Here is a 26030-nt window from a genome sequence, read left to right on the forward strand (position 1 = left end):
ATTCAGCAGGTAACAAAAGGGAGATAGTTGTCTCTAAAGGTTACAAAGTGCCTTTGCGTAGGTGTGCTTTCTTCTATCTTTGCTTAGAAGCAAAATGAGATACTTGGGATGTGGTGGTGGTGGGATATGGCATGGAGGCTTAGAAAGTTGTTGCTCACTCACTTTTCATGGATATAGCCTTTTAAAGACAGCCTCAGTTCCTAATAGTACTTATCTAACGGACAACAGGCTGTACCTGTTTCCTTGCTATATGTTAAAAGCATTGGTCTCCTGGGGCTGACAACACCATGGTGAGACAACCTGTTCATTTCCCTAAGCAATGATTTGCCCAGAGAGCATGGCAGACCTGTAGACTTTTATAGAAGACACTGGGATGGATTTAGCTGCCTAGATGACTGTGATAGGGTCCTGATCTGGACTGTTTCCTACTTCTAGGTAAAGGTAAAGGTTCCCCTTGACAATTTTTGTCCAGTCGTGTTCGACTCTAGGGGGCGGTGCTCATCCCTGTTTCCAAGCCATAGAGCCAGTGTTTTGTTCGAAGACAATCTTCCGTGGTCACATGGCCAGTGCGACTTAGACACAGAACGCTGTTACCTTCCCACCGAGGTGGTCCTATTGATCTACTTGCATTTGCATGCTTTCGAACCGCTAGGTTGGCGGGAGCTGGGACAAGCGATGGGAGCTCACTCCATCGCATGGATTCCATCTTACGACTGCTGGTCTTGACCCTGCAGCACAGGCTTCTGCGGTTTAGCCCGCAGCGCCACCACGTCCCTTCCTACTTCTAAGTCATGGTTCTCATTCCAGGTTTTGGGAAGGGTGATTGCCCCTCCTCCTCCTCCCATCCTCTCCTCCCACCTCTAATGCTGCTGCCCAAGTGTCTTGCTGATGTAGGCAGGGCAAGTCACACAAAGCCCAATTACTGTATTATTTCAGGCTGTTTTAATCAGTCATGATCTCTCAAGCCTCATCTCTCTCCCACAGGGTGGTTGTGAGCATAAAACTCAGGTGCCAGCGGCTTGTGGGTAATCCCTGAGCTCTTGTGAGGATGAGCAGGATAAAGGCATTTTAAAATGGCAATCCTGATGGTCTTACAGCAATTCTGAGACTTTCCACTCACCCTGACATTTTCTTCTTCTAAAAAAGCAGACTGTAGTCTTCAATACATGTGCAAGATAAGACAGGATAAAAGTTTAAATAAATATGGCAGGCACATGGGCTGCCCTGAGCAGCTGAAAAAAACAGCTGCTTTGCCACTCCTTGGCCCAGCTTGCCTGCGTTACATAAGAAGGAAAATTGGAAATGAGAGAAAAGCCACAAAAGCATTAAAAAGTGATAAAAATCTTAATGTAGCTGCAGAACATTAGTGGGCCTATTTGCAGAAAAGGATAAAAGTCTGCTATTAAGACTGCCCTAGAAGCCAAGTGCCTTTCATGTGTGTGTACTCTGCATGGCCTCCTTCCCCAACAATCTCCTCATAATGAAGATCCTATCTCTCACACAATAACTTTGTAAAGGACCAGCTGATCTTCCTCAGTACAAAGCAAAGTTGTTTTCCTTTTGTATTTCATTTCTTTTCATTCCTGGCTCCCTTCCTTCTTTTGTTCTGGGACTGTTTGAATGAGGCAGCTTTCTGCTAAAGTAGGAAAAACAGGAGTCTCTGGATGAGTAACTTTGCCCCATCCTTTGCTGATTGGTGCTGGCTTAGGTGGGGTAAACTGAAAGAAACACACGCACAAGCACACGTGGTCTTATTGCTGCAGCCCAGGATTTTCTTGCTTTGTGTTTATTTATATAGAACTGCACAGGTTGCTGGAGGAGTCCAAAAAGCACAACCATACAGGAGGGATCACCACATACACGTGGTCCATTCACATGGCTCAGTGGCTGAAATGGATGTTTAAAGGTTAGCACCAAAGCACTTAGCAATGGATCTGAGAGTCTGAAAAACAACACTTTGATCATCTGTTAATCTTTCTGAAGTTTTTCCTTTATAAAACCAATTGTTCTCCAAACAGACAACTCTTAGAAACCATGTTTAGAACAAGCTGCCAGAAAGGAACATCATAATCACAATCATACAAAAGATTAGATGCAGTCGTCCTTACAGTAAAACTACATAAGTGATAGAAAGCTTTCTAGTTTGGGTCACCTTGGAATGGTGGGGTTTGGATTCAATCTATATGCTGCTGTGCTACAAGAACACTACCTAGGCATGTTTTGTTTCATCCTGTGTACTTATGTTTCTGATATCTCTTTGTCACATTCTGGTCAGACAGAAAGAAATACTACTCCCATCACCACAATATCTGAGATACATGTGCATCCCACAAGAGACCTTTATTTCAAATAATTTCCAACCTTCTGGCTTTCGCCTTTCTTCTTTGAGACCAATCCACCAGAGTGGTCTTACACAACTGTTTCATTTTATTGGAGCTTGTAGAAGCCAATATCCCACTGGAAGTACTGTGTTTCCCTGAAAATAAGACAGAGTCTTATATTAATTTTTGCTCCAAAAATCCATTAGGGCTTATTTTCAGGGGATGTTTTATATTTTTCATGTACAACAATCCATATTTATTCAAATACAGTCATGTCATCTTCTTATGGTTGCTGCACAATGGTGGAGGGCGGGGTTTCACTAAACTGGGGCTTATTTTTGGGGTAGGGCTTATATTACTAGCATCCCGAAAAATCATACTAGGGCTTATTTTCAGGTTAGGTCTTATTTTAGGGGAAACAGGGTAATTTACAGTGGACCCTCGACTTACAGACAGCTCGACTTACAGACTTTTCGAGTTACAGACTTCTCTGGTTGCAAAATTTAGATTCGACTTGCAGCCGGAGAATCTACCTACAACCAGAAAAAACCAAAATGGAACAAAAATAGAATAAAAACCACCGGTTATGGGATTAATCGGTTTTCAATGCATTGTAGGTCAATGGAGATCCGACTTACAGACTTTTCGACTTGCAGCCACCGTTCCAATACGGATTAATTTCGTAAGTAGATGGTCCACTGTATTTGTTTAGACATTTTTAAAAGTATGCAGCTGACGAGGCTTACTGAAATTTGGCTTGTTCTGATGTGCAAACCCACCATGGCTAAGAAGGAATGCTTCGTCAACCATCTACAAACAACATTCTGAAACCACATTTGTTGCTGGTTTATGAGTTTTGGCTTATTTAAACCACTACTTATCATGAAACCCAAACCACCATGGCTTGTCCCAGCTTATTTCCCAAGCCAGCCACCCCTTGAAAAAGGAGCCAACAAAAACAAACAAACAAAAAGAGCAACAAAAAACAGAAGCAAATCAGAAACGCGCCATCACCTACTCTGGAAATGTATGGCTCCAGTAATAAACTGGGGTTAACACAAAAATACAAACTCACCCACTGATTAATAAAGCCTATAAATGTCCAAGGCCTAGCTGAGCACCCAATTCAGAGGCAGCTCCTAAGAGGATCCATTTCTCCTTTGGACTGCTGTCCTGGGTTTCAGCACTTGTCTTTTCTCCTCTCCCTTTTATTTTTTACAGTAGAATCAAGAGGAGAAAAGGAAATTCAGTGAGTGACAACAAGAGGACTCAGTTGGTCAGGCAGCAAACCCTTGGACGGGCAAACCGGAAGGGCACAGAGTCCGGCGACACCTTCTACTATATGCTCCTTTTGATGGGAGATGACAAGGACTGTCCATAGGATTTTAGGAGTGAACTGAAACCCCCTCCCACTGAGCTGTAGTGCTCCTTTACCATAGCCCAGAAAAAAATATTACTATACTGGGACTACAAACCGCAGGATCTCCAACCAGCGAGACCCACTGGTATATTCCAGGCTCTGCTGCTCCCTAAACTCTTGGGGAGTTTTTCTTCTTCGGTACAGCGTCTTGGGTATGATTACTGTATTTTTCAGAGAGTGCATCTCCCACTGGCTGGATCCTTGACCTTAATGGAGCGGAGATGGCCCGCAGACGGTCTGCCACACACACACCCCTTTGCCAAAATGCAACACCGGCCTTATAACCGAAGGATTCCCGCACCTCCGGGTTCCGGCCGCAGCAGCCGCCCTCCCACCTCCCGTTCAGGCTCGATTAACGCACGCCGGGAGCGTGGGCGCCAGAGCGCTTGGGCCGGCCTGTGCCTCCACGCGCGAGCGGCCCACGCGCCCGGCCATGTGGCCGGCTGGGCGAGTGGTCTCTTCTGAGTCACTCCGGGCTCCCGCGTTCTCTTTCTCTCTCCCCCCCCCTCCGCCCGCCCCAGCTTGGAAAAGGAAGAACGAGGTCGCGAGAGCTCCGTCGTGCGCACGCGCGTGCGATGGAGACCGAAACACCCCGCTTAAGTCTTGGAACGCTTATTTTTCTGAACTACAACTCCCAGAATCCCTAGCTGCCAAGAGAGTAGTGTATCTGCCTAAGCTGCGGCTCAACTAACCTGTCCTATGTCACCCTTCTCCCGCATGGCCTCCTAGGGAAGGTTTGCGGTCGCAAGGGGCCTGTCCTCGTTCCCTCCGCGGTCCCAGCACGGCTAGCGGTTGGTGGCCAGGACAGGCGCCCCTCTTCCTCCCGACCCCCCCTCCCAATGGCGACGAGTGGCCTGCCTCTGAGGCGCCACCCCTGAAGCCCAGCCAGGTCCCCCTCGGCCCAGGAAGACGCGCTCCTAGCAGGGCCAACACGTTGAGGCTCACGCGCGCGGCCAGGAGGGGCCAATCGTGGGCGCGGGGACGGAGGCCGCTCTTCTCCATTGGCTGCAAAGAGGAAGGCGGGAGGAGGGGGGCCCTTCCCCCCGCGAACCAAGAGGCGGAGCTTGAGGCGGCGAGCCTGGAGAAAAGAACCGCGGGAGAAGCGAGCAAAGGCTCTGCTGGTCCCCTAGCAGAGCGGCCGCCTCTTCTCGTCTCCCTGTCCGGTCGGTCTGCCGTGTAAAGCAAGGCGCCGTCGGCGTGTGTCGCTTGGCGGAGGGGCTCTTCCCGCCGCTTGCCGCGCTGCTCGCCTCCCCCCCCCCCCCGGGCAGCTGCGATGCGCCTGATCCAGAACATGGGGACCATCGCCGAATACCCCCAGTCGGGGAACACGCACAGCGGGGAGAGTTGCGGCTCGGGCCGGCCAAGGCTCATCAAGATCGCCGTGGTCGGAGCCAGCGGCGTGGGCAAGACGGGTGAGTACCTGCACCGAGGAAGGAAGGGGAAACCCCGGGGGAAGCCTGACCAGGGCTGGGATGAGGGCTGCGCAAGAACGATGGGTGGTCAGCATAAGGGTCCTCTTCTTTGCCGATGGGATGATGACAGTGCTGGGAGGGCAGCCTTCATCTCTGCGGTCCTTTCTCTTCAGGCAAGCTTTCCTGTAATGACTGGCTGCCTGAATGGAGGGTTGTGCCTTACTGCTTTGCACTTGTTTTTGGTGTTGCTTTTCTTTAGTCTGGTTTTTGTTTGGTCCTTTTTAGTATTTGTATGTCTACACCTTTTAGCGTCCAAGCTTGTATTTTAATGACATAAGCTGCCTTGAGCCCTTCTTAGGGAGAAAGATGGAGTGAGAATATTTTAAATAAATAAAAATAGCTCAGGAGGGTGGTTGAGGGAGTTGACCCACAAAGATCCTCAGAGACAAGAGCATGCAGTCGTGCAGCCAGTGTGATTCAGGATCCTATCTGAACATGGCCACAGTATAGGGACAAGCCATTTATTCCCAAAATTTAAGGAAACCTCTTCGCCAAGTTTGGTGAAGAAGGATTGGTGGAGTAGCACCCTTCTCCCCTTCACCCAGCCACTGCTGCTAGATCATTAGTGGACAATAAATAGCTATTAAGCAGAACAGGTAAACATTATTCCATCCCCTCCCCAAAACATGATACTTGAGCAGCAGTCCCTTAAAAGGGTGACAATCACTCTGTCCCATACAAGTGCTGAATTATTTGGTTTGCATTATTATCCTGCCAGTAAATCTGACTAGCTTTTAAGTGAGAGTTCAGATCAGGGAGTTACTAGAAGCCGTCTCTCCCCCATCTGATCTTTAGGGAGGAAATGAGGCAAAAAGGACACGGAGAATTTAGATCTTGGCTTCCTTTTTCTCAAATGCTTTGATGCTGCAGCCAGCCAGCCAGCCAGCCAGCCAGCCAGCCAGCCAGCCAGCCAACTGAGCTTTGGAGAGATTTACTTCTGATCTGTTGGTTGTTGCTGACAAAATGTTAACTATAGAAAATGATGATGCTGACCTGTTGACTGATGTTCTTCCTGCATCTAAGTTCAGCATTTCAGTTGTGGGTTGGGTGGAAAGGAATTGGAAGGGTTGATGAGCTTGAATTCATTTCTCTCTTTTCCCCCCTAACCTGTATTCCTTTTTGTTAATTGCAGCTCTAGTGGTAAGATTTCTCACAAAACGCTTCATTGGAGACTATGAGCGCAATGCAGGTATGGACACTTTCTGCTCTGCCATATTCACAGAGAGGTTGCTACCCCCGAGGAGAGTTCTCAGTGAGCCTTTGATGTCTCACTCTCAAAAAGCTAACCCATACAATAGACCAGTAGAGCTCCTAGTGATTCTATGTTGAAATATTGCAATCTCAGTGTCCGTCTGGTTACGCATACCATGGAGGCCCCCATTCATCATGTTTTCAATGAGACAAAGAGAACTCATGCACAGTCTCAATGTTGCACTAGTAGAATCTTCAAAGAAAAACACAGTTCTTATTTTTTCATGGCACCAAAACTGAGGTGTCCAGTCTCTCACATTCTTTGATTTCTAAAGTCCTTTGTTTCTTTGCCATTCTGCCACATACACATCAGTGCAATGAAAGCTCTTCTCTGTTAAAAAAAGGCAGCTTGAAGCTGTGCAACTGAGGGGGCCAATCTATCTTTCTGTGTGATCAGAGTTGAAGTTGTTTATGGAAGTACATTTGGACTCAGAACCAGAAAAAGCACACAAGGAAGACAAGCCCTTCCAGAAATCTGCAGGAAAGACTCCCAGAAGGTTTTGTATCAGTTTGAGCACTAAATGGGGAACCAGAAGACATAGTGTCAGTAGTGGCAACCTTCAGTGTAAAACAGAAATTCTGTCATTGTCTCCCACCTGCAAAATGCAAAGAAAAAAGTTTAAGGATTGTTGCACAGGTTCAGTTTGAGGGAAGTGTTTACTCACTTGTAGAATCCTACACTGTAAAAGAAAAGGAAGGGCATGGTCCAAGTACAGTGAGATGCTTTTAAGGTGCTGGTTTTAACCTATGAAGCCCTAAACCACTTGGGTACAAGTTATCTCAAGGACCACATCTCCCTCTATGAGCCTGCCTGGGTGCTAAAATCACCAGGGGAAGCCTTTCTTTCACACTCACCACCTTCAGAAATGTGTTTGGTGGGGACGCAGGAGAGGGCCTTCTCTGTCACTGCTCCTAGACTTTGGAACTCCCTCCCATGGGAGGAAAGACTGGCTTCGTCTCCGATTTCTTTCCACAAACAAAGACTTTTCTCTTCAGGCAGGCTTTCCTGTTGTGGCTGGCTGCCTGAAACGTCTTTTAAAATTTTGTCGATTTACTGTTTTTAGCTATTTTAATGATGTAAGCTGCCTTGGGTCCTTTTTAAAAAGAATGGTGGGATAAAAATATTTTAAATAAACAAATAAATCAGTGCCTGTGGAACATAATTGATACACAGTAGACTCAGTGATATTTAAATTACTTTGACAGTTATGTGATCCTGTCTTATCAAAAGTACACTGGCACCTAATGAAATGATCTTGTTTCTATTGATAGCTGTAACTTCATTTACAAAGCTGAAATTCACAAGCAAGCCTATATGTAACATACACATACACACTGTTCATGTTTATGTACTTTGCTTTTAGGAATCAGTTCATAGCACCATCTTTCACATAGGTTCCAATCCTATACAAATGTATTTGGAAGCAGTCACATAGAATTCATTGGGACTTACTACTAAGTATACATTCATAGTGTTCTGCTGCTAGTCTTATTTCTTCAGGTGAATATATATTTTACTCAATAAAGCCAGCACAGATGAATATTCCCAGCTTTTTCAAGGCAACTCAAGTGGTAGGTTCCCTATCCACACATGATAAAAAGAGACATTCATGTGTGTGGATAGGGAACCTACCTTGAAAATTAACTTTTGCAGAAATAAACAAATTTTCAGTTATGGTGCATGTTTTTATATATATATGAACTTATTGTGATCAAGTATATTTTTATTATTAGGCAACCTTTACAGCAGACAGATTGAAATTGATGGAGAGATGTTCGCAATTCAGGTCCAAGATACTCCAGGAGTAAAGGTGAGTTGTGTTTCTTGGCTTTTTACAGTGCAAAAGAAAGCTCCCCTTTTGTTGATTGTCTTAAAGACCAGCACTCAATTAGGTTTATTACAAATGGTTCCACCTTGAGGTAGTGGGGCTGAGGTAATGGGGTTTTGCTAGCCATACTAAAGAGTCTTTTGTTGCTGGTAACTAGTGTTGTAAACAGTCTGTGCTTGAATAATGATCTGTATATAATTTCCTGACAGCAAAAGAAAACAAGCCACAATTTCAGCTAAACTTTTGTCCACTTGAAGACACAGCCGTTTCGTTGAGAAAGGCTGCTTTTCTTAAACAGCACTCGCGCTAATGTATTGGGAACAGTTCATTGGCAAACTAAAGATCTTTTCATTTTTATTACACTAGCAAAGCTTAAAGAAATTTTATTGCTATGGATTAATCTTTAGTTTCATAAATACATACAATAGAAAGGAACAGTCACAGTACCAGCAGCTGCACTCATTAAAATTTGTTAAGAGTTGCTCTTATATTATGGAAAGTTTGAATGTATAGACATGAGTAAGGTCAAATTCTGCCTGTTTGAACTGGGCAGATCTCCAACTTTAATGTTTCCATCTACTTTTGTTCTCTCTCCCTCTCCCTGCACTCCAGTCCCGACTTGCTGTCTAGCCAGTTAATTTCCTATTTTGTGGCACCAAAGTCTTTTTCTCTATCTGTATAAATATATATATACTGCACAACATGAGTCAATTTTCCACTTGCATATGGCAAACCTTGGTATAGTCTACCAGAGCAACCCTGTGTAGTCAGTTTTTTTTTTCCAACTGGATCAACAAGCAGTAGAGAAGGAGGTGAATTAAACTTTAAGAAAGCATGAAAACTATTGGCATTGCTTAACATGATCTCCAGTAGAGGCTTTAGTTCTTCCTCTGCAGCTAAATCATTCATTTTTCCTTTTCAGATCCATGGACACAGCCTGGAGTGTAATGAGCAGCTGAATAGGTGCATTCGCTGGGCAGATGCAGTTGTGATAGTTTTTTCAATCACAGACTGTAAAAGTTATGAACTACTTGGCCTCTTCCACCAGCATATAAGGCAGTTGCATCCAGGAAACAGAGTGCCAGTGGTGGTGGTAGCAAACAAAACAGACCTCCTCCATATTAAAGAGGTGGAACCCCAACATGGACTTCAGCTGGCCACTATGCTGGGCTGTACTTTCTATGAAGTGTCTGTCAGTGAGAACTATAAGGAGGTCTTTAACGCTTTCCATGGCCTGTGTAAAGATGTTTGTAAGCAACAAACCAGTAGCACCCCAGAGAAGAGGAGAAGCTCTCTTATTCCAAGACCAAAATCACCCAACATGCAGGATCTGAAAAGAAGGTTTAAGCAAGCCTTATCTGCCAAAGTGAGGACTGTTACCTCTGTCTGAAAGACCAAACCAAATGGGCAGGATTTTACCCTTCCTAGTGCAGCATCCTACAATTCCAACTTTGGGTGTTAACTGCTGGTATTAAACCATCCAAAGAATGGCAGGAGACAGTGTGAGAGTTCAGATATGCTTTGAATAGTTGTGGATGTTGTGTAATGAAGGAACAAGACTAGTACTTGAATAAGGGCCTGAAGAAGTGGCAGAGCATACACTTCCATGTTGAAAATGGAATGTTTTGATTGGACAAACTGACAATATTTCATTGTTCTATGATGGAACTTGAATCATGTTGATATTTGTACTATTTTGTCATTTCAAGTGCTGTAGAGGGACAAGGAAGATATATTTTGAATGCCAGCTCACTAAATTGGAAGCCACTTGTGTTTGCATCAGTTACCTAAAGTTGTGGTATTAGATGAAGGTTGGCTTCTTTTGGAATGCTTTCTGGAGCTTTAAATTGTTTTGAATCTGCAGCTGAGGAGCACAAGTGTTGTGCTGATAAAGCAAAATAAAAATAAAACACATAAGTATGAAATCATTAGGGCATCATTAACTGACTGAACTTTTTGACTATGTACCGAGACATTTTGTACCATGAATGTTCACTGTAATTCTTACAGCTAAGTAACATTTATTTAACTTAAAATGTTATCATAGTTGCTTTTCAAAGAATGGACATCTGATGCCATGCTGAATTTATTTGCAGATAAATCTGTATTTTGGTTTTAAATGATTACGGTTGTTGTAGCATCCACCGCTAAACATGTTTTGTTTAGATACAACCTCTTGCTATAATCCAATATGATTTTCCCCCTCTTGTCTATGAAGCTCATTTTTCTTGGCTGAGCCATATCAGTTAGGATGCGAGGGACAATTCACTGTTGCATAAGCCTGCTGTTTGTACCAACATTGTACAAAGCTGAATCATCAAGGCTGGGCACACAAAGCGAGTAGGATTGGGGTTGAGGGCTGACACCAGTGCACTTTATTAACAGCAATGTGCTTTTTCCTCAAGCTGTAATTTATTTATTATTATTTTTTTACTGACAGCAACTTAAATGGAACACACAGTCTGTTTTGTTTCAGCATTAAATCAAACAATATGTTCTTGTGGTTGTTGTGTTCTGACTGCCAAAAGGTGTCTGAAAACAGAGTGGTGCTGGTAGGACCCATGTTGCCTATGGACTCTGGAAACAACCTAAAGTCAATGAGTGTGACCATAAAGAGTTGGTTTGGGAACACTGAAGAGGGTGGTAGCCTTGCTGATTTTGATAACAAAATTAAAGTCAATCAGTTCTTGCCACTGAAACAGGGATAGCAACTCTTGTGCAAAGCCATTTGCCTCTCGAAGCCCTTTTTATTTGCTTACTGATACCATTCTATAAAGTTCCTCTCATGCCTCTGGCACTTCTCTTCTAGAAACTGCAGGCATCCCACTGTTGTGCTATGCTAAGGGCGTGTGTGTGTTATGTTGAAAGAGTGGTGTTTTTTTTTTAAGTACTGGGGCATCTTGGGGATGTTGTGAAAAGGCAGACCTCTGCATTAAGTCCCAGGTTCTCAGTGTACTGATGATCTTGCTCCTGCTGGCATAGTGAAGCATACGGCTAGAACCAACACTTGAATGTCTTAATATTTTGTGTATTACTAATAGCAACACCAAAGTGACAACTCCTTTAGGAAGTCTACAAAAAAATGAGTGCAGTATCAGTGATATGCGGTGCACAATGCTTCTGTGAATCAGTCTGCACTCTATATGTCTTGAATCTGAATTGTTGGTTGTCATTGAGCACTATCTCCATCACAGAACAACAGTGAATAGTGCAAAACAAAACTTCACAGAAGATGGAGGTCACCCACCTTCATAGTCAGCTTCAAAACATCGGGACAGACACCAATACCTTGTGCTCTAACTGAAAATTGGTATCTCACAAAGGCCAATAGGCAAAAGAGAAAGGCACAGTTGCTATAATTAGATGCTCTCTTGGCTTATAAACTTCTGTTAATACAATATGACAAAAACAGAGAGGTAACCATGGAGACTGCCTCATTTTGCCTTTCTCTTTCCTAAGCACTTCAAATAAACAACATTTTGATCTGTTCTGATGGGTTTGTCACCTGTCTGTCTTATCTGAAATTCCAGCACATCCACTGCTTATTGCCCTAAGTACTCAAACCATGTGTTGATTTCTCTAAGTAATGTTTCATAAACGGGCTCTGTTCTCTCCTGCTAGCTGAAGTGTCAGATTACAGTCAAATTTGGATAATCTTCCCAGGGGACTGAAACTAAAAGCCTTTTTAAAAGGTGTAATCTAGTCTGCAGAAGGCCAAACCTCATGGTCCTTTTAACATATTATCAAACAAAATTGCTGGAATGGATTACAATGTAAATAGTGTCTAGCAGTATTCTACAACTGTCAAATTAAAAGAAAAAGAGAGTATCTTTTTTTAAAAAAAATCACTGCTTCAAGCAAAGCTTAATAATACAATTCAGAAAAGAAGAATGTCCTGTGTGTCAGCTTGATTTAGCAGGCACAGTTTTTATAAAACTTAAGCTATTATACTTTTGTCAAGAACAGAAAATGACTATCTGTATCTTTGGCCTTAAATCTGTTGGAATTATAATCTGTTCTTTGTTAGAAGAGAATGAAATATGAAACAAACTGAAAAATATATTTCATCCAATAAATCTGTGACTAGCTTGACAAGATATTCCCATAGGTTTGTTTTCAAGGCCATTTGTTTTATCTTCTTAAATGTTCAGTAGACTCAAGGGATAAACCTTTCATTCAAAGTACACTGGAGATATATTCCCTTCATCTAGAAAACTAGCATATCATGAAACCCTTTATCCTGCTATGCTAATGTTCTACATGAAGAAGCAGGAAGCATTTTTAACTCAAACTGGTAAAGTCCAGGAGATACTTTATCGTGTGATTCTAATTAAAACATGAAAGGCCCCACGATAACATGAATCTAAGTCTGTATGACATTACAATGGTGGTGTTCACGTTTTTTAAAAAATGTGAACACCACCATTTCTAAGTCTCAGCTCTCCAGGCACAATGAGCTAGTTATCTAATGTGTGAATGCATAGTTATGGTAAAACTTTTTCTCTGTAGTGCCACTTAGATAAATACTACCTGGGAGAATGACTTCATGTGGGACCAGCAGCAGATGGAAAACTCATTAGCAGGCCCTCCCAGTCCTTTCATGAATATTGGTTTGTAATTGGATGACTGCATTTTTAAAAATCCAATATAAGAACTCACATCCCCTATATACGGGATTTTGAACACACACAGTCTGTCAATGACATAATCTAAGACCAAACTGGTCATTTACTACCGAAGAGTCTGAACTTTCTCTTTTCTCAGCACAAGAAAACCAACAGGTATGAAGAAGATTTCAAAAGAAATGGAAGAAAACTCAGTACATATGAAGTGCCTATTTTTTTCTGTAGTTCCATCTTACAAAATTTACAGCATCTAAAACAAGTTATAGTCAAGGATCTTTATCTTCTGTGGGTGCTGGCAAGAACAACCCAGGTTAACAAGGTAAGACAGATTGTACCTAATACAGCAATACTGCAGAGAGAAGAACTGATGTCACAGAAAAAATGAACAAGCCCCCTAGCGGGGTGGGTCAATTTCTTTACAGACAAACATCAAATCAATTTTACCAAAGTTATAATCAAAGTCATCAGTAATTTCAGGGCCTCTTGCTTTTGATGTCTCAAGGGACAGAGTTTATGGGTTTGGTGGTTTCTTTAGGTTGCAGATGCTCATCATTATATTTGACAAAATTTCCTGCTCTTCAGACACCAATGTCTGGGTGGAGATGGTCCGTGGCAAATAGCAACTCCAGAATGTTATATGGTGTCAGGAGAGTTGTGGAGAGTACAATTACCTGAAGAGAAAGAGATATATACGTACACTATTAGAGAGACTAATCCTTGTCGAAGATGCAAAGTGTCAAGCATATTCAAGGACAAAGTTGTGTTTTGGTGAGCGAATACAACCTAGTTAAAGCTGATATGGGCTCTGTATCTAGTTACAAGTAACCCCTTTTACAATCATTCAGAAACATGTTAAATCATCAAAGAAGACTTTGATGAAATTCTTCATTGTGGCCAGTTTACACTGTCTGGAGGCAAGATATCTCAATGAGTGGTTTAGGCATCTGGCTGCAAAACCAGAGGATGGGAGTTTGATTCCCCACTGTGCCTCCTTGACAAGGGCTGGGCTTGATGATCCGTAAGGTCCCTTACAGTTCTGCAATTCTAAGATGATGATGATTTCCAGGGCTATTTTTAACTTGGCAAAGTATCTGTGATTTGCACAATGCCTTTGCACAAAACTAGCACCTTTCTCCTTTAAGGAGCAAAGCACACCACTACTATGGTACATAAAGACCAGCTGCTTGTATGAAAAGATGAAAACAACCTGTCTTAAGTTTTCTGATCCTTAACAGTCCATGCAACAAAGCTGCAGCAACCCTCAGTTTGTTTAATTTGTGCTATTTGCATAAAAATGCTACTTATATAATGTTGCTTAAGTATGCCTGTTGAGTCGGAAGACTGTCAAAGGATAGTACATGAACCAGGGGCTTGATCTGATAAAGGTTTTTGGGAGAGATTGCTACTGGAAGCTCAGATATGCATGGTTAGGATATTATTTGTACATGTACTACAGCTATCAACTAATTAAGTGGCTTTTAATTGATAATTAAGCTTCTTTTAACTGATTAACCAATTAATTTTGCATACTTCTAAAACTTTTTGAGATGCTTCAATGAAAAATAGCTTACATTTTATAAACTCCTTGCATGAAGCGATACTTGCTGTTTTGTTCCCCAGTGATACAAGAGATGTTATATGCAAAAACAATGGATACTAAAAATTAAGTGTACCATTAATTCTCAATTTACTCAGACTTACATGTTTCTACAGGGGGTTAATCCCACTGAGTTCCCTGGCCTCAGGTAACTGCATCTAGGATTTCATTCTCAACTCCTAAGGTGCGTCTAATGTAAATAATTTTCATCTATTTATCTGGTTGTGAATTAATTCCCATTATTATAAGTTACAGCTCTTAATCAATGTCTTATTTATGCAGGTTGGCCTTGTGCTCCTTTAAGGCACTCACAGATATTCAGCAATGTCACAAACAAGTTTCACTTAAATTACCACTGTCACCTTTGCATTTAATAGCTACTCTACAAATGAAACTATGTTCTCCACCTTTGCCTTGAGTCATCATTTACCTGCATTCTGATGAATATCTTCCAACAGGCTCCTTGGTTGTTGTTGAAAAGAACCCAGCTTTTAAGTTCCTAACTCTATTTTTCTTTAAGAAAGACTATAGTATGATGACTTCATACCATGGAATGGTATGCTGATACTCTTTTCACCTAAACTAATGTTTAAAAGTGGCTGACAGAGCCTTCACATAAACAGTTTTTAAGAAAAAGAGGTTATTTGAAAACATAATCTCAAGCAGGTGGTTAGTATTCAGAAATGTAGATAAATCCAGGTCAATCCAACTAATTCAGAAACTTTATACAACAAAGTCTCAGTAAAACCTCATTTCTTTCCCCTTTTGGCTGCTGGATTCCCCTCCCACTCAAAAGCCCTTTAACCTCTAAAAGTCACAGCTTTACACAGAGGGTATGTGATGGGAAAAGCCACTGAATATGGCCTGAATTCTTTGTCTCACAGTGTGACCCATCGCTGCTGGGGTCAAGCCCAACCAAAGCAACACCAGAATCTGTGTCACTCCTTGTCAAATCTCAACCCCTTACAGATAGTAAGCCCATAGCCTGGCTACATAGTTTTCACTCTCCTCAGTCATTAAATGTCTGCTTATCTTTCAAGCCACAGCAATACATTTGGAGTCTGGATTAACTTGTCCATCAGTGTCCCGCAAATTCAAGGTCTGCTTTCCATAGCAAGGCATTTAATTCACTACACTGAGATAACTGAGATGTTAAATGCAAAAAAGACATGTTAGAAGATGAAAATGTGCTGCTAGAAAAGGTATTTCAGTCTTAGGAATGATCAAATGAGCTCTTAACTCAAGAATGCCATTATGAGGCAAAAGATTGCCTCTTCAGCCCTGCAGGGGCTCGGCATTACCCTGTGTCACCCCCCCCACTAACATTTTCACTAATCAAACATTTAGTCTGCCTGATTTATGATAGCAGTGTTTGCATTCCATTTGAGAAGCACAAACACATTATTTATGTACCATGGGGTTGGCTTAAGTTAAAAAAAAAATGTCTGGACCTCTGATGAAACTTTGAGGCAAAGCAATGCAAGTTCTCTCTCTAAGATGAATTAGTTTGTCATTGATGGCACTGATATTATTTATTAGTTGATTTGATTTATATATGCCACTTTTATCCAACAACAGGTTAAACAATAAAAACACTACCTCTTCAGTTGACACTCCTTTCTACTTATCCTGCTGACTGCGGAGTTAAACATCCATCCCAATATTCTCCCCTGATGTCACTACTGCTAAAAATTTGGGAAGATCCTAATTTGGCAACACACCCTCTTTTTATGCAGCTGAACCTTATTTTTCAAGCCACAGCAATTCAGATCTCTGACTAAACTAGCACTGGCTGCTACTGGACCCTGCTAGGACTGTATATTTCTGATGTCCCTGTTTCTCCTATATCTAATCACTACTACAGTACTTTGTAACAGACTGCACACTGTAACAATAGAATATTTTCCCCCAAATATTCCCACGAGTTGCTTTGGCTCCTTCTAATTTTTTTCCTGCTCTTCTGCAGAGTGTGATGTTCCATTTAAGCCCTGAAATGAGCATCTGAAAGATCATAGCATCCTAGCCACACTGTAGTTGATAGATTTACATCAAGTAAGCATCATAAAGAATGATGACTGTACATATGACTTCTGTACCTGTGTTCCAGGCTTGTACGTCACTACAAGGTCCTTCACTATTTTGGCTTCAGATACCGTCACTCCACCAATCATGACAATGATTACCAGGGAATGATCACTAGGGTGGGGGCGGCTCACCTATGGAAAGAGAAGAGAAATATGTTTGCACAGCCTAGTAAACTAAGTACATAAAATAGGACACATCTTTTTAAAAAAATCCTCTTAGTAATTAGCACAAAGACAAATGATGTATCCCTCACCTCCAGTCCTTTGTCCTTCTAATGAGCTTATTTAGACCAGGGGAAGTGAAACCAATGTGAAAGATATATCAGGGATCTCCTACCAACTCTCCTCAGACTGAAGAAGCTGCTTGGATGAATAGTGAAATGTTTCAACCTAATAAGAAAGAAGTTCAGTTGCCATGGCTCAATTTCCAGATAATCACACCTGAATGACTGGGAATTTTCACAGATATGTATCCTTTGTTCAGCAGATGGTTTGATGTCTATGTTGGGTGCAGACGAAGGACTTGGCACTCCATCCCCCCCCCCCAATCATCCTTCTCACAAGCCTGTATGCAATTTGTTGCTGGCTATTATGGCTGCTGGATGAGTGTATTTAACATAAGACAGAGGTTATATAAGTTCTGTTCACATGACAACATAATGTAGTCCTTTGTCTTCCACTTTCTATTTCCATCTACCTACCATCCTGATGGACACATCTTTATTCTTCAGACAAATGGCCAACACTCAGTTTTTACTGTGTGAAAATAACAAGGAATTCAGGGGACATTCTCCGACCTAAAACATTTCTAGGCTGATAACTAGGAAATTATTATTATAATAAAAAATTCTTCCTTCTCTTTAATAAAAGATAGCTTGCTTGATTACCTCTTGTTTTTCTAATGAAAAAATCTGCCATTTACATGTCTGTTTAAACCCTCTATTTTTGGTTGTCATGCTCTATGAAACTTCTGCACAACAGTTACTGTAGGCATCTGAAGAAATCAAATACCATTCATTGGCTTTTATTTTAATACTGGTTGTTTAGAAAGATATTTTGAAGCCTGAAGCAAAGTTTAAAAGCTCCAACAGTGCCCTTGCTGCAATGCTGTTATTGGAAAATCTTATGTTTTCTAGCTTATATGCATGCATGTTTGTGTATATACAGTAGGTACGTGTATGAATTCTACAAACATGCAAAATTATTATGTTTTAATTTATAGGTGAAACATAAGAGAGCAAAAACAATTCGTTAATTTGAAATGTATAAGTAGGTACATGGCAAAACTCTTCATGTCCCTGCTCATATTGTACTGAGGAAGTCATAAGACCAGATGCGTACATTATTATTTGAAAACAATGCAAACAACAATTAATGCAAACAACAATTAAACAAATTTAGGACAGTTGTTCAGTGAGCAACTGTCTTAAATTTGACTTGAGAGACTTGGATGTTCTTGGCCAAGATAGAAATTCTCAGCCTTGGCTTTTCATTAGGAAAGAGGGAACAACAGTGTCCTAGGCACAATGTTTATGTTAAGATGACACAGCGCTGTAAAACATACTGTGCCACAGTAGGTTGCAACTACAGTAGGTCCATTTGAATCCATGATATTTACAGAGAAGTTGACTCACCAAATCCTCACTGATTCAATGGGCCTACTTTAGTGCATCTTGCTACACTAAGCTACAGAATTTTAGCCACTGACACAGCTATAGACGTCAGTGTACTTAAATGCACTAAATTCCATGGGTTTGAAGATATTAAAAAGTCCACGCTAGAAGCTGTCCTAAGTTCAGATCTTCATGTTCCTCACCCCTGTTGAAGAAGGAGGAATTTCCTTAGAGAGGACCAATCACACATACTGAGAACCAGATTTCTTGCAACATTCATGGTATGCATTGTTCTGTAAGTTTCGAATCCCTAGGAACTCCATGGATGGGAGGATCCTGTTTGCTCTTCTAAAGAAGCATTCCAAAACACAAAGCTATGTGTCTGTTGTGCAGCTTGTCAATTATATTTTACTACCAAAAGGAGTGGTAGCATGCTCTGGACCACAAATTGCAACCCCCCCCCCCCACTCTACATACAGTCATAATGAGTGGTGAAGGCAGCCACTCCAAAATAACATTTGGAAAGCCTCCATAGATTTGTTGGCCTTTCTTAGGACATGCTAAACAAGATCTTTTGTCTTTTACATCTGGTCCAACAAGTCACAGAGGCAAACAAAGCTATTTGTTTATTAATGTATAGCTCATTCTAGTGTTTCCATATCTTTCCATTTTTAAAGCCATGATATACCTTCCTTTAGAGTTATATGTTTAACTTACCTAATTAAAATCAATGTTTATTTTGACTTTTCCGGCTTTGGTTAGGCATATATATATATATGCTGTATTTTGTCCTCTGTTACAGCTATCTACAGTGTTTTGTTGTCATTTCATCATGCTCCTCAGACACCTATTCCATCCCCTTCAAGCAGACAGAAGGAGTGGTGGTGGTTGTCTCTTTTTGTCTCTCAACAAGATTTTTTAAAATTAAAACAGACTTCCTAGTCAAGTGGTCTTTCCAGGTGCACAGCTCTTGAAATCAAACAGAGTTTACAATTAGCATATTTAATTCGCAATCAGATAATGGCCACCTGCTGAGGAGGAGGGGCAGACAATGTGAAGGTGATGTTTTCTTTCCTTCCTCTCCCTGGTTTTGCTCTAAGTTACAAGAAATATTATTATAGTATGTTAAGTTACATATTTCCTCCATCTTTTCTAAAAGCTCAACTGAAACTGAGCCTTGCCTTAAGTTTATTTCTGTCAACCAGATGAAGTAGCTCAAGCTACAAAAATGCATCCCAAACAGAGTGGGAGAAAAGGAAGGGGCTCAAGTAGTGCAGGCGGATATCCTGATACCACATACAATAAAACAGCATGTGCTGCAATGATTCAACCGCTTCCTGGCCACAAGGGCACACTCTCAGCTCTGTGGGTAATCCCCTAAATCTACCCTGCACCAAGTTGGAAGGTACAACATTGCACCTAGGAAGGCTGAATAGCTAGCGGTCATCCCTAAGCTTGGATGCCCAGGTTTCGGTGGTGGCCAGGAGTGCATTTGCACAGCTAAAGCTGGTGCGCCAGCTGCACCTGTTCCTTGAGATGTCGGATCTGGCTACAGTGACACATGCCTTAGTAACATGCCGTTTGGATTACTGTAACATGCTTTATGTGTGGCTGCCTTTGAAGACAGTCTGGAAACTTCAGATGGTGCAAAACTGGGTCCTGATGGACTGTATCTTCCTATATGCGCCTTCTTGAAGATTAGGATCAGCAGAGGAGGCCCTCCTCTCAGTCCCACTGCCAGCACAAGCACAGATGATGGGGACATGGAAGAGTGCCTTCTCTGTGGCAGCTCCCAGGCTATGGAACAATCTCCCTCAGGAGATCAGAATGGCCCTTTCCCTGTTATCCTTCTGAGAAAAGCTAAAAACCCATCTCTTCAGGCAGGCTTTTAACAACTATAACTGAATCCCTGCACCCCATTTTAGTAGATAATTTTAATCTTTTATATGTTTTTATGTTTTCATCTTTTAATTTAATTTTAAATTGTATATTGTTTAATTTATCTTTTAATATTTAACTTATTGTGCTTTTAAATAGTGTGAATTTTAATGTGAGCTGCTTTGGGTCCCTTGTTAGGAGAAATGCGGCATCATCATCATAATCATATAATGATCATCATAATGGAACCATGGGGGGGGAAATATATGTGAATTCACCATCATAGGTGAGCTCTGCAGGGCCATTTAACTAAGTTAAGCCTCTAAGTAAACAAAGTTTTGCCGGATGGATCCCTACATCATTAATTTGGTGGTTTTTAGACTGCCGCTTTGGAGCAGAAAGATGTAACAGGGAGGCATCACTAGACATATCCAACGCACAATGGAATATAGCCTCTCCCTGACCTACTCTGGGATGCTAGAATAAGAAGGATCCCTAGGAATCTATGATCAAGATCGTCCAAGGCGTGGCTCAGGGCTTCCCACTGACAATCCCTGCATGCCTTGGAAGGCACTGGTGGCATATAAACATTAGCTATCAGTATTTCTCGGGACATGGTTTTGAGTTTTATGGCCTGGAGTTTGCAGCTGCCATCAGACGTAAAGACATGGTCTGATAATAGACAGTCGGCAACCAATGTCGCCTCCGGAGGAGCGCCCTTTTGTCTTAAGCTTCTGTGCTGGAAGTATGAGGCGTAGCCCACTAGGAAGACAGGATGAACTGCCCACATTTCTTGGAGTAGGATGATGTATTTATTGTCCTGCCTCATTCATAGGCCCACAGAAGGGGGCTCATAGCAAAATTCTGGGTCAGGATAGCCTCCACTCATACATGAGCTCTTACAGCATGGAACGTATGCGGGAGTAGCACCTAATGGGACATGGTCCTCCATTCGTGTTTCCTAGTACATTTACCACAGAAAATCATTTAAAGAAGATACGGTGGATTTGCAACACACCTCTTTTAATTGTCTTCAAGCACTCCAGACAAGGAAGAAAAAGGGGTGTGTTCAGTAGCCTGAAGCAATCCTACCTGACTCTGCATACGACTGCAGATTGTTGCACGGTGCCCAAGAAACATAGATATAAAAGTATAAAAATAAATTTAAACCAATGTGCTCTAAAAACTTTTGCGGTGGAGTATATCCCCCCCCACCTCCTAAATGGTGACTCACTCAGTGTTCAGACTGTCATTCTGTCTGGCACACTGCCCTTTCAACATCTGTGTATACTCTGCTTTCCAATAAAAGAGAATACCAATGGAAATCAACTGTACTCTGTGGGTCTTCTGTTCCACTTTTAAGGCAAAACAGTATGTAAAATGACAGCACTAATTTCATTGTTTGTTCCAGGAAGAACCAAGATCTTTCTACATTGTAAATAGAAACAAATGGGCTCCACAGATACATAAGAAGTAGGTCAAACAAAACTCTAAAATTGCTGAGCAGTGCTGCAACTTTTAATCACTGTATTGTTCAGTGACTTGTACAGGCTTAGATGACTTAAACTGAAGAAGAAACAGATTATAAATATGAATATTACGTACTGAGAGCTAATGTTAAAATATGCAACTGGAGATTCTTAAGACTTTACTGCCAAGATGAAAGATCGGTATACCTGCGCAGCCCTGGTGACAAGGGATTAGACTTGAGGAAATCAAGAGGACTGAAGTCACTTAACCTAATGATGTATTGTCAGCAAGCACACTGTCATCCAGATTGATCCTGGGTTACTTAGTGTGAACTAGGATGCAAGAGACTTGGGTTCAAATCCCTGCTCATCTATAGAAACTCCCTGGGGCTTGCAATGGTAAAACTACTCCTTAAATATCTCACAAACCTTGAAAACCATATTAGGGTCATTAAATGTGGAATGCAATGATGGCACATAACAAGAGACGCTGGCACCCTACTTCCGATATTACCCTGTCAAAGAGTTCTAGCAAATACTGTTCAGAGTTCTACACTCAATCAGAAGCCACTATGATCTAGTTATTCTTAAATTATAGTCCTGACCTTCCAGTCAAATACCATAGAGAAATACTATAACATGAGAAATAGCAATCATGAACCAAAACTTAGATGGGAACAAGCTTATCATTCAACTCTAAAATTAATGAAATTCTGTCACCAATCCCTGGAATTCTGCTACTCCCTCCACCAATTCTGGATATACCTAAGTAAGCTATGTGGGCTTAGCAATGGTTGTTGGATTGCACAATAACAGACTGTGGTTTCTTGAAGTTGTCACCTCTTAAGTGATGGCGAATAGGTTCTAGGTCTATGCAGAGCCTTGCCCACTTCAGTTTAAATCCAAGTAGCTTTTTAAGCAACTCCATCACTCCCACCACCGCACATGCCTAAGCAGGCTTTAGCCAAAGTCACTTCGTTCTGACTGGGGGATGGTCTCTCTGATTTGAATCGCGGTGTGTAAAAAGCGAGCGACATAGGTAGTGACATGGTTAATATTCCCCTGGACTAAAAAGCAAACCTTGGCCTTATCGGAGCGTCCTTGAAAACTGGAGAGCAATGGTTCTAGAAATCTTGCACGCAAGCTGTTGTAGAAAGGACAGTCCAAGAGAACGTGAGAAACTGTTTCGATGGCATCTTGACCACAGGGGCATCGTCTGAGATTAAGTGGGACTCTCTGGTATCTACCAAGTAGAATAGCTGACGGTAGTACGTTGAATCTTGCCAGCATAAATGCTCTTCTGTAGTGGGCGTCAATTAGAAAGGAGAAATAGGGAGCTAAGAGCCCTGGCTTCAGGGGTAGGCCCAAATGGCTAGGGGAACAAGTTTTCCGAGCTGCCTCGGTCAGATGTTGGAATTGGATGTCTAACAGTCTGCGTTTGATTGATCGAAGTATTGCCTGACTAGAGGACAGGTGGAATGTATCCAGGGAAATTCCCAAGGACATGATTTTTTTCTGAATCGTGGTCAACCATTGGGAAGCATGATGATCCGTCAACATCAGAAAGGTAAAAGAGTTCTGTTTGGAGTTGAATAAAAGACGGAGCCAGAACTTGAAGGTCGAAAGCCAAGCACGGGTTTCCAACAATAGCAATCCCGTTTCTATACACATAGCGGCATAGGGGACACAATTAGGCAATCCGAGTATTTTCCTCAGGAAGGTAGATTGTAAGCCTTCGATGGTGCGATCAAAGGCTTCAATCCATATGGGGGCACCATATAGGAGTTGGGAGCAAGATTTCGCATTGAAAGCTCTTAGAGCCATAGGGACATATCGGTTCCCTTTCAGATAGAAAAAACGGGCAATAGCCGAAGCACTAGTTCTTGCCAGTGATAGAGCGCACTTGCGGTGGGTTAGCCAGCTCCCATTGTAGAAAAAATTGATCCCCAAGTATTTGATTGATTTGACCTGCTCAATAACATTTCCCTGTATTGACCATGAGAGTGGTTTCCATGACTTAGAAAAAACTAAGATCTTTGTTTTCCTGGTATTCAATGTTAGATCGTTAAGATGGAGGTAAGTCATAGTTTGACGTAATAAACGCTTCAGTCCAACTTGGGAGCATGACAATACAACGGCATCATCTGCATATAGGAGGATGGGAATATGGTGGTGAGCAAGGTTAGGGGCGTGCCCATTGATTGTGTATAAGGCTGGGGCTAGATCGTTTAAAAATAAGTTGAAAAGTGCTGGAGCAAGAATACAGCCCTGTTTCACGCCTTTGCAAATTGGAATTCCTGGAGTTAAGTTCCCCTGAAGATTATACCTGACTTGGCAACTAGTGGATGAGTATAGGTTTTTAATCAGGAAGAGCAGTCTGGGATCTATATTCAACCTGGCTAACTTGGCCCACAGCAATTCTCTCGGGATTGAGTCAAATGCCGCCTTAAGGTCCAAAAAGGCAGCGAAGAGTTTATTCCGATATTTCCCACTGTATTTGGAAGCTAAGTGTGACAATACTGCACAATGGTCAAGGGTAGACTTGCCATGACGAAACCCTATTTGTTCTGGGCCTAGTATGTTACACGTTGTTAGCCAGTCTTCTAATTTTGCTAGAAGAAGTTTAGCGTGGAGCTTACCGATGATTGATAGAAGACTGATTGGCCGATAGTTCTCCGGGAGTGAGGGGTTGCCCTTTTTATAAATAGGCACTATAATAGCATTGGTCCATGTTGTGGGCATTATTCCAGTTCTGTTAATTGTAGTGAACAGGGCAGCCAAAGGGGGAGCCCACCATTCTGGGAAGAACTTCAATAGTTCTGGAATAACTGCATCAGGGCCAGGAGCCTTTTTGGGCTTAAGTTGCGAGATCAAAGTAATAATATCCTCGGGGGATACTGGCGGCCACTCAGGGTGTTCGCTGATATCGGTTTCAGGGGGGTCGTTCTGACTGTTTCACCAATAATAATTTGTACAAGTGAGGATTCAAGAGGGGGGGTTGTGTAGGTTCACGGATGACCATCTGAAGAACCACAGTTACAGGTAAACAGTGTGGGCTATTGGACATCACACATTTCAAAAGAGAGCACTTTTCTATCAAAAAAAGGCAACTGCTCTAACCCTTGCATCCAGCCTCTAATGCATAATGAACAACAACAAAGCAGCAGCAAGGTAGACATTTACTAGAGAGCGTCAGAAAGAAATGTCATCAATTCCAGGGCGTAGTCTTTGAGACAGAGAGACAGGTAAGCAACTAGAGCACAAGGTCAGCAGAATGATAGCGACCATCTACTTAGCTAATCACTGGGCAAAATCTTGTTGTGCAACTTTGTGCTCAGTGCAACTTGGATGGAAGTGTTTAACTTAAACTAATTAAAAGATTTCTGTCTCCCCATTATAGGTCCCTCATGGTCCCTTTGACCTGAGAAGGCCTTTGAAAGCCTTGAGACAGGGCAGAGGAGCCTTTAGAAGTTTTTTTTTTTAAAAAAATCACCAACAGATGGATGGTGTGGGTGGGCTGACAGATGCATTTAATTAGCATAAATTAACCCTTCCAAGACCATGATCTGAGTTGCACCCTGTGCAAAGCTGCATAGCAGGATTGTGTCCACTGTGTCAAGACCGGAAGCCCTTTCTTCCACCATATATAACAGACAAAAGAATCTTTGAGACCACTGGGTAATGACATAAGACATAAGACATAAGACATAAGAAATTTATTTGTCATTGCACTCACAAGTGGGTGCAATGAAATGAGGTGCTCTTCCCCAAGGTAAAACTGGACAACACCACTACAAAAAAAGTTAAAAATATACACAACACTTGCACTCATATCCTGGGCCAATTCCAACTGAATGGAAGGAGTTGGGAAGAAGGTTTCAAGAGCTACATCTTACCTCAAGTGAAACTGATACTACGTCAAGAAGAAGGAAGAGGTCTAGTCTCAGCGCTATCTTGTCTTTATTAAAGCAGAAATATGGCAAATAAATAAATATGCTGCTTAATGGGAGAGTTGTCTTTAATCTCTTAAATGTGTATTTAAATTTGTTTTAACATAATTAAATTGTTTTCAATATTATAATTTTTCATATTGATACTTGTTCTAATAGTTATTTTTAAAATAATTTCTAAGCTGCCTTGAGTCTCTCTACAGGGAGAAAGGCAACGGGAATTAAAATAAAATAAAATAAAATAGTCTCTTTTGAGGGTGTAGAACATTTTAGAGAGGTTTTTACAAGCTTACAGTGTTTGGAAGATGCAGATAAGGCACAATAATGTGGGTTAATTCATTTTAAAAACGTATTGCTGAATCCAATGTTAGTCCTACCGGGAGTAGAGCTGTTGACATCAATGAGACCGAAATAACTTACGCAAGCACCATTAATGTTGGTGGGTCTGCTTCAAGTAGCACTAACAGTGTATTTAACCTTCTTCTAAGTATTTAATTGAGAAATATGTTATAAATTAACAT

The 26030-nt window shown here is 41.7% G+C and overlaps 2 protein-coding genes and 1 long non-coding RNA gene across 4 annotated transcripts in view; 1 reads left to right on the top strand and 2 right to left on the bottom strand.

Annotated features, from left to right (window-relative positions):
• Positions 1 to 4715, bottom strand: part of LOC140707519 (uncharacterized) — a 28003-nt gene extending 23288 nt beyond the window's left edge. Inside the window, exons 1-5 of one of the 2 annotated variants that reach the window (XR_013545833.1) lie at positions 4434 to 4715; positions 3397 to 3526; positions 2960 to 3131; positions 2788 to 2854; positions 2362 to 2476 (exon numbers count right to left, since the gene is read on the bottom strand). This is a non-coding gene — a long non-coding RNA (uncharacterized LOC140707519). The remainder of the gene's footprint in view (positions 1 to 2361; positions 2477 to 2787; positions 2855 to 2959; positions 3132 to 3396; positions 3527 to 4433) is intronic. The other variant, XR_012087631.2, reaches the window with a different exon arrangement.
• Positions 4716 to 4806: 91 nt separating this feature from the next.
• Positions 4807 to 10790, top strand: RASL11B (RAS like family 11 member B). The gene is made up of 4 exons (XM_020792487.3): positions 4807 to 5153; positions 6346 to 6402; positions 8199 to 8275; positions 9216 to 10790. Exons 1-4 carry the CDS (start codon positions 5015 to 5017, stop codon positions 9681 to 9683), a joined length of 741 nt encoding a protein of 246 aa, XP_020648146.1. The 5' UTR covers positions 4807 to 5014; the 3' UTR covers positions 9684 to 10790.
• SCFD2 (sec1 family domain containing 2) overlaps positions 10684 to 26030 on the bottom strand; it is a 202422-nt gene continuing 187075 nt past the window's right edge. The window contains exons 8-9 of the mRNA XM_020792486.3: positions 16612 to 16731; positions 10684 to 13589 (exon numbers count right to left, since the gene is read on the bottom strand). Of these exons, the coding sequence (XP_020648145.3) occupies positions 13497 to 13589; positions 16612 to 16731 (213 nt within the window). The 3' untranslated portion in view covers positions 10684 to 13496. The remainder of the gene's footprint in view (positions 13590 to 16611; positions 16732 to 26030) is intronic.

Source organism: Pogona vitticeps, chromosome 5 (genome assembly GCF_051106095.1).
Source record: "Pogona vitticeps strain Pit_001003342236 chromosome 5, PviZW2.1, whole genome shotgun sequence".
NCBI classification, from domain to species: Eukaryota; Metazoa; Chordata; class Lepidosauria; order Squamata; family Agamidae; genus Pogona; species Pogona vitticeps.